Source organism: Pelodiscus sinensis, chromosome 1 (assembly GCF_052426305.1).
Source record: "Pelodiscus sinensis isolate ZL-2025 chromosome 1, ASM5242630v1, whole genome shotgun sequence".
In the NCBI taxonomy this organism is placed as follows: Eukaryota; Metazoa; Chordata; order Testudines; family Trionychidae; genus Pelodiscus; species Pelodiscus sinensis.
In genome coordinates this window covers 84,174,352-84,187,957 of record NC_143052.1, presented here as the reverse complement: position 1 = coordinate 84,187,957, position 13,606 = coordinate 84,174,352, and the positions used below count along the sequence as shown (strand labels likewise).

Here is a 13,606-nt window from a genome sequence, read left to right as displayed (position 1 = left end):
GCATATTAGATTGCATTAAGAGGAGCATTGCCAGTCGATCCAGAGATGTGATTATTCCTCTTTTCTCGGCTCTAATGAGTCCACATCTGGAGTATTGTGTCCAGTTCTGGGCCCCCAATTACAGGAAGGATGTGGATGCATTGGAGAGGGTCCAGCGGAGGGCAACCAAAATGATTAGGGGGCTGGAGCATATGACCTACGAGGAGAGGCTGAGGGAGTTGGGTCTATTTAGTCTGCAGAAGAGAAGAGTAAGGGGGGATTTGATAGCAGCCTTCAAACTTCCTGAAGGGAGGTTCCAAAGAGGCTGGGGAAAGGCTGTTCACAGTAGTGATGGATGGCAGAACAAGGAACAATGGTGTCAAGTTGTGGTGGGAGAGGTCCAGATTGGATATTAGGAAAAACTATTTCACTAGGAGGGTGGTGAAGCACTGGAATGGGTTACCTAGGGAAGTAGTGGAGTCTCCATCCCTAGAGGTGTTTAAGTCTCGGCCCTGGCTGGGTTGATTTCATTGGGATTGGTCCTCCCTTGGGCAGGGGGCTGGACTTGATGGCCTTCTAAGGTCTCTTCTAGCTCTGTGATTCTATGTAAAAGTAAACAATTCCCTCACATCTCTTTTAATAAAAGCAATGCACGACAAAAACACAACATTTTTTTTCCTTTACAATTTTTAAATATCATATCTATTTCATCATTTGTTATGCTGAGATACACTCATACAGTGCCTCAGTGAAAATTTTGCTTTTTATTGAGGTCAGGATTTCACTGTTAAGTGTTTACAGTCACACACAGGAAACAGAACAGAATCCAGGATTCTTGACTCTCAGTCTCGAACTCTATTCAGTAGGTACAACTCAACTAACTCCCTCAATCCTTTCTGTCATTTTTATTGCTTGTTGTCTGAATTAATGTAGTTAGCAACGGTTTTGATGCACAATGGTCTTATACCTTGAGCAATGGCTAGGGACGAGAAACTCCCAAATTCTAATCTTGGATCTCACAGTGGCTATATGTCTACACTGCACTGCTCTTCCGGAAAAAGCTACGAAAATTGCAGTTCGCAATTTGCGTAGTTTTTTTCCACTTCTTATTTCGGAAGAGGCTTTTCCAACATTTGGCCTGTCATTTTCTGACACTGAGCCAAATGTCAGAAAAAAACCTTTTTACACAACATCACTTCTTCCTTGTAAAACGAGATTTACACGGATGCTGAAAAAGCGTGTATGCTCTTCCAAAAAAAATTCAGAAGAGCAGATGCATTCCCTGGATGCAGCAGAGTGTAGAGTGTAAACATAGCCAGTGTTTTACTCTGTGATCTTGGTCAAACAACTTCATTTTTCTGTGTTTATTTCTCCTTTTGTAAAGTTGGAATAACACTTCCTTCCTTAGACGAATGTTTTGTATGTTTCTTGAGTTAATGTTTGTCAGAATTTTCAAACCATAATAATACTTAGCATTTACTTATATTTTCAGTGTTATTTTGTGAAGCATTTTAGTATTTTGTATGAAAAGTACATTTGTACTATACTTACATAGCTTTTAAATTTGCCTGTTTACAGATTATCTCTTCAGAATTATATGAAGACATCTCCATTGCTTTCTAACAAATCAGTTTCACTGTCAGCAGTATGTAAGACCTTTTCTTCCTTTAACAAAAAGTCTGAAATTGTAATTTAAAAGCAGTGAAATTGAAATGTGAAAAAGGTTAGGTGAAGAGTTTTAGGCAGTTTTAGGTGGTGACTACTTGCAAAAGCAGTTAAAAGTGTGCTGGTACGGTAAAGTTTAGCATATAACACATGCTTTATGGAAAAATCCATAGTTTACTTTTGAATATTAGAAAGCTACAAGGCCTGTAATATCTCAAAGGTAATCAGTCTTTTTGTCCTATTCACATTTTTTAATCTACACGAGGATTTTGAAAAGGAGAAACCCCAGCAAAATATGGACTAGTTTATTTAGGACTGAATAGCTTACATTCTAAATCTTTTTACTACAAAAATATCATATCAGAGCATTAATTCCCGAAAAAAAGACATTCTTTCCTTTAAAACACTTAGGGAAGTAGGAAAAGTATCTTTTTTTTAAAATAAACTGACATATTCCAAAATATAACTAAAAACTACACAAATTATTAGGGGCCAGATCTTGGTTCTATTAATATCAATGGCAAAATTCCTTTTGCCTTTAGTAGGAGCAGTTTGAACTTAAAAAGTATGCAATTCAGTATTTGATTAAGTTACTGCAGAAAGACAACTCAAGGGAGCAGAGACACAATCCAGTTGAAAAGACTTCCTCCTGCTATCACACATCCATTAGCAGGATCAAACATTTTCTCCAAATTCATGATTGACTGCAAAGTAATGTCAAATGGGACCTGGCAAAGACAAAAAAAAAATCTTTCTTAAGTAAATTGCTTTCTAATCAATAGAAATAAAAAGAGATATCTTAAATTAAGAAAAAAAAACAGGTTTCCCAAACACAGGTGCCCAAGTGAAATTATAAATTTCAAAGATAATTTGCAGAACAAATTGCAAATATTTGCTGCACATAAATAAGTTTGAGCCCAGTGACCTCTTCTTAAATAAAACCCCAGGGAAAAAAAGGCTAAGGGAGAAGAAAACCTCAGTAATATCCTTTCACAGAGTTTGTCTTTGATCATTCTGTGCCCCTCAAAGCTAGGGACTTTCACATATGCACTGGATGCCAGGACGTAAGGACCATCTGCCTCACTCAAGTCTTTGTGCCAACTGTTGAACTTTGGTTCCTTATGTCCAACATTCTTTGAAGCCACAGAGCCAGGGAATCCATTTGGCTACAATTATCTTTAGTCTCCCCCGCTTCCCTCTACACTCCCAATGAGTGCGTTCTAAAAGGAAAGAAAGTGTGTCCCAGGTTAATTAGCAGTTCCAAGTTAATCTCTGTGGAGCTTGTAAGAAGGTGATTCCAGTCCCCCTAACCTTGCCCCCAATTCATGTGAGACCACCCACTCCAGAATCTTCTTACTATATACTTTAGAAATGTACATCTGTCTGTCCATCTGTGAGTCTGTTTGTTCAAGAACTCCTCCTAAATGGTAAGACCTAGAAACATCAAATTTGGTATGCAGTTTCCGCTTATCATAACTTAAAGCAAGGTCAGAGTTTGATTGTGCCTGGAATTTGATTGTTTCTCATGAAATGGGTCTGGTAGGAGGGAGAGTTATACTGTAGAATGACCACAGGGAAGCCCGTAACCTCATCATACTGTCCGGGTCCCAGAGATGGGGACCTGGACAGTATGATGAGGTTACTGGTTCTGTGGATATGGGAAAGTCAGTGGATGTAATGTACCTTCACTTTAGCAAAGCTTTTGATATGATTTCCCACAATATTCTTGTCAGCAAGTTAAGGGAGTATGAATTGGATAAATGGACTGTAAGAAATCTGGCTAGACTGTCAGGCCCAACAGGTAGTGATCAATGGCTCGATGTCAGGTTGGTGGTTGGTATCTAGCGGAGTACCCCAAGGATCTGTTCAAGGAGCAATGGTCTCAAGTTACAGTGGGGAGGTCTAGGTTGGATATTAGGAAAAACTATTTCACTAGGAGGGTGGTGAGGTACTGGAATGGGTTACCTAGGGAGGTGGTGGAATCTCCATCCCTTGAGGTTTTTAAGTCTCGGCTTGACAAAGCCCTGACTGGGTTGATTTAGTGGGATTGGTCCTGCCTTGCTTGAGCAGGGGGCTGGACTTGATGCTCTCCTGAGGTCTCTTCCAGCTCTATGATGGGGTAGAGGCACGAGAGCCTCATCCAGGAAGAGAAATGTAATCTTGGCATAGCTTGCTCCTTCTGTTCCTCTTCCTGTTCTTCCTCCTCAGTCAATACTCACAGAGGTTCAGCCTCCAGAAGGTGAGAGACCAATGGAGAAGGGAGAGGTGCAGGTCTCTGGCTTTGCTTTATGAGAGGTTTCCCAGATTGTATTATATACATGGCCCAAGGGACCCAGGATGGACAGCACAGAGGAAATGGACCGTGTGATTGCATCCATGGTGGTCTGTACCAAGACTGTGAACCAGATGTAGATTGTGCATAGTTGGGATGAGTAGACAGGCCCACTGATGGGGGGCACAGGGAGTGACTGTTTTAAAGGGGCCTAATGATTCAAAGGGGACCGGGGTTCCCAGATGCTGCAATTGCAGCAGGAGTGGCATCTGGAGCCCTGGGTTCTTTACATCGCCACCAGAGACCTGAGCGGTGCATTTCAGCATGGTTCAGATGGTGCTGAGGGGAGGGATGGTGTGGCCCAGACAGTGGGATGTGTAACCATGAAGAATCAATATATGGGAAAAGATGGCTTAATCAGTGCCAATTTGTCTTGTGCCATTGCCCTTGCCAGTACCAATTACTTTGCCAGTATCAACAATTTTGATGGCCTATCTCAGTCTCCAGACCTGAGGTCCAGTGTAGAGAGCTGTGGATCTGCCCAAAGAGGGTCTTTCAACTGTTTCTTCATTTTGGTATCAGAGGTACTTGCACAAGCCCTGAATCTTTTCCTCCTGTCAGATGATACTGAGGCAACTGACCTCTCAGGGACGTGTCTGGCCTCAAAGTGTTAGGAGGGTGCACAAGTCTCTTAATTCAAGCTAGAAAGCAACAACTTTATCTCCAAAGGGTGCAGAGAATGAGGATCAGCAGATGACCTGGCAGAGTGTGAGGGTCTCACAAGAGGAAAGTCAGGGTTTGGGTCCAGTGTAGATCACAGCATAAGGAGAAATTTTAAATATATGTCCCGGTCTTTTCTGGCTCTGGTTGTCTGGGACAGTGGGAACACTTTTGTGGGACGTATTCCTTTGACAGACAGCAAATACATTGCAAGTGGCCATCTGGCACTGGGAAGGTGGCTACGCAAGAGACACACATCTTATACAATCGGCGCATAAGGACGAGAGGGAAAAAAACTTCCTGGTCACAAAGGAAAGGAAACAGGGAAATTAAAACCTAAATTATGAAATAACTGTAACGGTAACTTTAAAACAAAATTTTTAAAAAGTTGAGATAGAGAAAAGGAAAAAAAGAAATACTAACTAAACTACAAACAACAAGGAAGGCACTACAGTATCTACTGAGAGAACAGGAGAAGCAGGCTTTGTTACAGATTCTGTCCCAGACCAAAGGTAGAGGTGAAGGAACAGGGAGCAGTTGGACAGCACAGCACTGTATACAGGAAACCCCTGACTTCCGACTGTCCGAGTTATGATCCCCCACACTTACAACCATTTTTGTAAGTGCAGAAAGGGCCAAAAATCCCCAACTTACGTCCTTGACCCCAAATTTATGACAGCACACAGCACCTATCGTAAATGAGTTTTCGAGTTATGACACCCCCAATCTTGCAACACTTCCCCGGGAACCAATTGCATCTCAAGTCAGGGGCTGCCTATATATATATCCTGCAAAATGAGGCAGGTGCCAATGGGTACAGCTGATGAGTATCTCCAATCCCAAGTGCCGTGGGTGCTTAGGGATATAAATCAAAGACCTGGTAAGCTTCCTCTACACAGACTTGAGGAGAAAGGTTGTCCTGGCCAGCTTATCAATAGCTTAATGAGATTTTATACTAGTGTTTTATCATCTACTATCACAACAGTTGCTTTTATGCTAGTTCCTCCTCACAGAATACCAAATAACTTGTACACCCTCCTCACACTTTGAGGTTACAAATAACCTGAAAAAAGAAAAGAAAAAAAAGAAAAGAGGCAGGAAGTCCATAGAGGACCAGTGGTTGAATTGTTATGCTGAGTCTGACCAACCAACAGATTTTTTAACATGGTATGCTGTATTTCTTTTTAGTTAATACAGTGTTGGTGAAGTCATGTTGGCCCCAAAATATTAGAGAGAGAAGGTGGGTGAAGTAATATCTTTTATTGGACCAACTTCTGTTGGTGAGAGAGACAAGCTTTTGAGCTACACCGAGCACTTCTTCAGGTCTGGGAAACATACACTGGGTGTCACAGCTAAATACAAGGTGGGAAAGACTGTATGGCACAAGTAGTTAACACACATTTCAAAGGACAATTCAAAGTCAAGTGCTCTATCAACACCACTCCAGCCATAGAGGAATCAAAAAGCCGGAGATCTAGTGGGAAACAGATTGTTGTAATAAGTTATAAATCCAGTGTCTCTGTTCAGTCCATGATTTTTAGTGTCCAGCAAAGTTATCACTTCATGCTCTGGCTCTCATCTTTTTATGGTGTTTTGCAGGTTTCCTTCAAGATGAAGACTGAGGTCAGATACAGAATGATTGCTTTGTGAAAAGTGTTCACCATAAATGATTTGGTATTTTGTCTTCTATCATTTTTCTGTGAAAGTTCATTTGGGAACATAGTGATTGTCTGGTTTCACCCACATAGTTGTTATTGGGATATTCAGTGCACTGAATGAGATAAACGACATGTTGTAACAGGCATGTCTAGAACCCCTAGATCTTGAAAGGTGTGTTGTAGGAAGTGTTGATCACGCTAGCAGTGGAAATATCTAAACAGGTTTTTTATCAGTTGTTCATACAGGGTCTGGGCTGCTTTGTCAACATCTTGCACTCTACGATTAGCTTCAGCGATGTAACCCTATAGACAACTGCATACAAAAAACCCACAGATCACTACACCTACCTTCACAGATCTAATAAACATCCCAAACACACCTAGAAATCTATTATCTACATCCAAGCACACAGAATATATGCCAAAGAGAAAGTTCAGTAATGTGGGAGGGTCCCAAAGCTGTAGCCCAAAGTCCAAATGTATATACCGTAGTTAAAAATGCCATGTAGCCCAAGTCAGCTGGCATGGGCCAAGTGTAGGTATAGATGTTCCCGCTGAGTACATTTCCCAGATCTAAAGAAGAACTTTGTATAAGCTCAAAAGCTTGTCTCTTGACAGGTATGTCTACTCAGAAAAGTTATTTCGAAATAACTTTTCTAGCATCTACACAAGCCAACCACTATTTCGAAATTATTTCAAAATAGTGGAGGGCTTATTTTGAAATTGGTAAACCTCATTCCACGAGGAATAGCACCTATTTCAAAATAGCTATTTCGAAATAGGTGATGTGTAGACAGGGAATAGGGGCTATTTTGAAATAGGGGGCCTCCAGCCCTTCCCAGGGTGCCCTGGTGGCCATTATAGGCACAAACAGGAAAACTCCTCTCCTCCCTCCCCCTCCCAGAGCCCTTAAAGGGGTAGAGTCTGGCTATAGTCTTTTGTGGCTAGCACCAGTCCTGCCAGCCCAGAGCCACTCTGCTGCTGCCCGTGACTCAGGCCACAGCATGAGCCAGCAAGCCACTGGCAGCCCAGCCCTCCACCACTCCCCAGGACCAGTCTGCCAGCTCCCAGGAGGCTGCCAGTGGCCAGAGAAGGCGGGTGCCTTCTTGGTCCAGTGCGGAGATCATGGACCTGATTGAGGTTTGGGGGGATGCCGCCAATGTCCATGATCTCCGCACTAGCTGGAGGAACGCGGCCGTCTACAGCCAGATGGCTGCCAGCCTGGCCACCAAAGGCCACATCCGAACCCAGGAGCAGGTTTGAATGAAAATTAAGGAGCTGTGGCAGGTGTATGCCAGGGCCACAGGGGGCAGCTCCCAACCAGGAGCAGACCCAGAGAGTTGCCCCTATTTGGACACCCTGGACCACATCCTGGGGGGTGGGACAGTCCATGCCCCCCAGGTGGTCATTGACCCTGGGGCAGAGGGCCCTGACCAGGGCATGAGGAGGAGGACGACGAGGGCCAGGAGCAGCATGAACCAGGAGGGAGTGTGCTACGCAGCCAGGACCCCCAAGCCGTCCCAGTGGACCTGTCACCGGTGTTGTCCAAGGCCGGTGAGGCAACAAGATATGAGTGCCATCACTGTCCCCTTATTTGGGGGTGAGAGGAAAGGGAGTCCAGGGACTGCGTGCATGGGCCTTGTTGACCACAGATCATGCAGCAACCTGTGCACATGCGAGCACGTGCCATGCCACCCCTGGGCACGTGGCCCCAGCTGGCTGCCACACAAGGGCCTTGGCCTGTTAGCCACACACATGTGTGAAGAGACATGACATGCTCCTGAACCCAGGGTGGGACACAGCAGGACGCGCTGCCTCCACAAGCCCCCTCTGCACAGAGGCAGGGGACATCTCCCCACCCCCACACACCCACACTGATGCAGCACAGGGGCATGGGTGCAGTCTCCGGGCAGCTCCCACTCCCGGGGAATAGCAGGATGTCCCGAACATGGATGAAAAGCGTAATAATCTACCTCCCAAAAATGTTGGTAGTAAGAGTAAAAAAGAACCAAAGGAAAGCACAAATGCCTGAAGGGTGCAAAGCTAGATGTAGGGATGTGTATAGTCAATATAGTTAAAAGTGCTGGGAATCTGGTATAATCCATGCAAAGATATAGATCTTGGCAAAGGTGAACAAGGGAAAAATTACACAATTCTACTGTGAGCATTTTTAATTTTCTATAGTATGTGGAAGAAAGTGTTTGTAGGTCAAACAATGAAAACACAAGGTTTATAACCATGCTATTGTATACATCAATGCTATTTTGATTGTATAAATCTCTTAAAAAGCAGTAACACAGGAAAGAAAATAGGAAAGACACTGATTGATATCATCTGTATTTTAATTTGATCAAATAATTTTAGCCTTGAAGAAAAAGAGGTTTTTTAAAAGTCAGAATATCATACCTCAGTTAATGGAGAAGACAGATCTGAAACACCACACAGCAAAGCTTTTACTTCAGACAAACATTGTTTAAGCATTTCCTAATGATAACAAAAAAGGGGAAAAATTAAGCTGTATTTTCTGTTTTCTGCTATGAACTATTAGATATCATTTTAAAAAATCTTATTCAGTGCATCACAATCATGGGGTTATTGTTTTGACAGAATTCCAAGTGTGGGAATGTTTATGTTCCATTTTTTAACACTGCAGAGAAGTGATACTCAGACATCTTAGGTTTATAAAGTACCAGATTTACAATATCCACAATATAATCATGCCAATATTTTCTATAGCAGCTCAAGGGCCTATCCTTTAGTACTTATTCAGGCAAAACACCAACTGATTTCAGGAGAGAGCCCCCTATAAGTGTATTTTTGCCACACATTTATAGAAGACATTAGAATTCAGCAGACAAGAGGACATTTAAGTACATGTAACATACAGAAGAAATGCCACAACCAATTAGCATTCCAGACTGTGTTTTTCAGATCACTGACTTATTTACTAATGAAAGTTTGAACAAAAACCTTCAGCTAATCAGAAACAGTCACTAAAGGCCAGCTCTGTCTACCTTGTAAAAGCACTGTATTCTGTGATTGGCTGAAGCACCATTTGTTCTTCAAGCCAGTCAGAATGCAGGTTTTCAATAACGGCACAGTGAGCAATTGTCACCGCTTCACAGCGCCCATCAAGCAAAATGACAGCATCTACATCATTAATCATTTCATATAATAGATATAAAGAGAATACTGTCACATGATAAATGTCTCCCACTTTGAAAATAAATGTCTACTTTTCCTTGGCATTTATCAAGCAGCAGTTATGCTGCAGCAACATTCTATTCCATTGACATTATCTCAAAGAGACCACATGGAAATTCTGAAACTGCTTCTTTTGTATTTATTTATTTCTGCCACTGAGCCATATTCAGCCTTGCTAATAAAAAAGAGCATGGTGGTACAGAGAAAATTAAAAGAAATTCTTTGCCAGTGTTAACCCTACTCAGAGTTATTGGAAGGTTCTCTTTTTAAAATCCAATCACTGGCTATCCTGCACTGAAGATGTATAAACTATTTTGTCAAAAGACCTTTTGTGTTGATCTTCATGGCCAACATTTTCAAATACAGATCACTAAAATAATTAGACACTTACTGAAAATGTGGCCTTTACTTTTAGGGGCACAGAACATATTTTATGTTTGTCAAGTGTCAGGCACAGGAAAGAAGTTACAAAGTTAAAGATTATGTGTGGTGAGTAAAAATGTTTCATTCTTCCTTAAAGTAGTTAAGAGAGGTCTCCCGTTTTTGTTTTTTTCTCCCAACTTTCCCATTTCCTCAAAAATAAACATCTAAGACATCAGACAATCAGAGATATTTAGAATCCTGAGCATAATTTGTCCTCACTTACTTCTATTCTTTCATCAAATTGCACCTTGGCAAGATTAATTTTGGACTTCGTTGAAAGTATTCGTTTTGGTCCTTCACTTTGTACTTGTAAAGAAAAACTTGTAGAGGACTGCATCAAAATTTCAATTTGATGTTTCACATTAGACAATTGTTCACGTAAAGAAATAATTCTAAAAAGAACAATGTTGTATCTGTTAATAATTTCCATACATAAACAAATTGACATAGGATATTTCTTGTACAGTTTTTTGTGATGATTTCTTTCATTTCAAGCCTAATCCTGCAGTTTTGTACAAATCCAACTTTTACTGAAGACAATGGAAATATTAGATGTGAAGGAATTCAGTATTAGGCACTTTGCAATTTAAAAGAACCACAATAGAAATGTTAAAAAGAAACATACTTAAAAAATACTAGTTTCTCCTGCTGCCTTTGTTCATATGGCATATGTTTTGTATGCCAGCACACATCAATTAAATTTAACAATTTGATGATCTGGATTGGATTTGAAATAATACAAAAGATATTGCTATAGTTTGTGTAGCAAAACTGGAAAGTTCCTGAACTTTACTGGGCCAGGGATACCTTGTATCTACAATATTACTCACTTCACAATGTTCCCTGGTGCGTCATCCAGTCCAATTCTGCACAGCTCAACCAATACTGCTTCCATTTCTTTCCTTGGGAGTCTATCACAGTCTGATAGATCTTAAAGTTTACTGCTATTCAGCCTATAATTTATTTTACCTAATTTTATCTCATTATTCCTAGCTATTCCTCCTTTTACCCAGCTGATCTCTATCTTTAGTATCTATCTTCAAATACGAAGTTATATTTCTAAGCTGTCATCATTTTATTAAGACACAAATTATGTATACAGTAGACATAACACACACATAATATAGCATGTACTAATACAACAACGTCTGTGATTAGTTACCTAGTCAGTGGAATCCACAAGTGACCAGAAAACACATTAGCGGAATTAAAAGTCTTAATGCTGACAATCTTGACATACTTTGTATTGTAAGCATAAAGCAGCAAAACCTGTAAAGAAATGGGAATATGTAAGATATGGTATTTCAGATATAATGTATTTCAATAGCAATATACAAATTAATATCTCTATTGACTTCAGTATGTCTATTTGCTATGTCTAAAGTGCATCCCTCTTTCAAAAGAGGGATGTAAATTAGATCAAAATTGCAAATGAAGCCCCGATTTGAATTTCCCGTGCTTCATTTGCATAATGGCAGCTGCGAGTTCTTTCGAAAATGGGTATTTTGAAAGCAAACCTGCTGTCTAGATGCGGTTCTTTTGAAAAAAACCACCCTTTTTCAAAAGATCCTGTATTCCTCAAAAAGGGTACGTCTAAACTACGTTCTATTTTCAAAAGAGGATATGCGGGAATTTGCATATCTTCTTCTGATCTCACTTTCGAAAGCGGAGCTTTTCAGGGAAAAAACCTTTTTTGAAAAAAACCCGTAAACCTCATTTTTTAAGGAAGACCATTTTTTTTAAAAAAGGGTTTTTCCCCCCCCAGAAAAAACGCATCCAGCCTAAATTTAATCCTTTGTCCAAAAGTGTTTGCAGAATCAGTACCTTATATCGTCATCTATTTGGGGCAGAAGTTGTTTGTTATCAAATTACTTGTATAGCATCCAGATCATTGTAGATGCAACCACTAATTAAGTAAATAATTTCTGTGGATCTGAAAGTTTATGCTTCATGGCATGACCCCCACCCTGAATACACCCCCACTTCCTGACCTTATTCAATCACACATTGCAGAGTTTTCACCTCATGCAGGCTGAACAGAGGGCTTCTGCTGTATGTGGGTTAGCAGACATGTTACTATTTAATTTTCTTCTAAGCTCTGGTGTGTGTAAGTCATAGCCCTATTTGAATTAATTTGATTTTGTGGTTGAAAATCTATTTCTTATAGTAGATGAAAAATTTTGTTGAATATACAGGCAACATCAGACATATGGTATCATGCAGTTTATGTATACATGATTTATACAAGTTTCATGTATTGCAATTAAATGCACTTGGGGGGAGGGTTTAAGTTCCAACATTTCTTTCATTTTGTAATTATACCATAGTCTCCATATCTTTTGTTGATTTCTCCAGAGATGGAATGTACCACTGAATGCAAAGTTCCTTGTTTGGAGCAATAGTTGCCTTCCTGTCATGCTGAACATCTGTGTCTGTGCTAAAAGAAACAGAGGAAGCAATTCTCATTGAGGACATCTTATGTGAGACTCCAGGGACTTCTAGACATGTCTGAAAAACAAATATAAAGCAAAATAATGTTTATAATTTTTCCAATATAAAATGAATTTGGCTACAGGGTAGTTTTAGACCAGTTGTTTTCCACCTGGGCTGTGTGGAACCTCTGGAGGTCGACAGGCAATGTTTAAGATTTCCAAAGGAATTTGCACCATCATTTGACATTTTTATGGGTTCACAAATACGAAGATTGAAAATCTACACTGTGTTTTAGTCCCACTAATTACCAATGACATACCCATAATGTTTTCTTGGTAAAGCAAAGTACACTCTGTCCCTGGAGGTACTCCATGCTGCACATGGTACATTAGTGTGTCTGATTTTAGTTATGCACTCTTAATCATTCACAAAATAAGACTGCCTTTAAGACACTTGAGCCTCCAATGCCTGATTAAACCCTTTTTATACACATATACATGTTAACATGAAGATGAATCAAACTTATGAGAACATTCTAATATGGGCCTGGAAATAGGGATTTCGTTTTTGATAGCTCTATGATTTTGCAATAGCTAGTCTATGTTGTATAGTTTAATTAAGGATATAAATTTCTTTTTACAGTTATATTTTTAATATATCACACAGGACCGTGTGGCATATTTTTTTTAATTATACAGCCTCTTTTGTTGTTGTTTATATCACATTGAACCTTTCCGAAATGCAATTGCACCGCTACTCCTGTCAAACTGGAGGGTTGCTGGACTACAGAAATAGGTACTGATCATCTCAGCTTTCTCAAAATCTTGTAAACATCAAACTGCTGTTTTACATATTTCCTATCCTCTACTGTCACAGAGTGATAATAAAAGTAAGCATGAAAAATTCAAAAAGGATACACATTTTTTGAAAATGTAATGTAATTTGTTTGGATTCTTTGTTCAAGAGAAAAAAGTTTTAATAGATGAAAAAAGTTATACAGACATACATAAGTGATGAGATCCTGTATATGACAATGATCCTTTCAATAAGTCAGCTACCTATTTGTAGTGTAAAAAAAATTTCAAGGTGTAGATATCAAATAACAAGAACTTTAAAAAAAATAATGCACAGAGCCTGCAGAATGATTAAGGCTTCTAAAATGTTATTATAAAAATCAATGAAGCTTTGAGCTGATAACAAAAAATAAAAAACTTTATGCTTGTAGCTGTCTACAACAGTGAACTAACACATG

At 40.0% G+C, this 13,606-nt stretch overlaps 1 protein-coding gene and 2 long non-coding RNA genes across 7 annotated transcripts in view; 2 read left to right on the top strand and 1 right to left on the bottom strand.

Moving 5' to 3' along the window:
* Nucleotides 1-13,606, top strand: part of LOC142830216 (uncharacterized) — a 46,938-nt gene that overhangs the window by 13,931 nt on the left and 19,401 nt on the right. The window lies entirely within an intron of this gene.
* The window catches only part of CFAP54 (cilia and flagella associated protein 54), a 243,621-nt gene continuing 232,152 nt past the window's right edge, over nt 2,138-13,606 (bottom strand). For 4 of the 5 annotated variants that reach the window (XM_075933754.2, XM_075933762.2, XM_075933756.2 and 1 more), the window contains 5 exons: nt 12,244-12,429; nt 11,084-11,190; nt 10,145-10,313; nt 8,701-8,778; nt 2,138-2,372 (listed from right to left, as the gene is read on the bottom strand). In XM_075933754.2, coding sequence (XP_075789869.2) covers nt 2,253-2,372; nt 8,701-8,778; nt 10,145-10,313; nt 11,084-11,190; nt 12,244-12,429 — 660 coding nt within the window. In that variant the 3' untranslated portion in view covers nt 2,138-2,252. Of the gene's footprint in view, nt 2,373-8,700; nt 8,779-10,144; nt 10,314-11,083; nt 11,191-12,243; nt 12,430-13,606 lie in introns of those variants that run through there. The other variant, XR_012905249.2, reaches the window with a different exon arrangement.
* Nucleotides 5,895-13,155, top strand: LOC149525592 (uncharacterized). Its single transcript, XR_016350249.1, has 3 exons — nt 5,895-6,310; nt 9,914-9,987; nt 12,277-13,155. It is a non-coding gene; the product is annotated as an uncharacterized LOC149525592 (long non-coding RNA).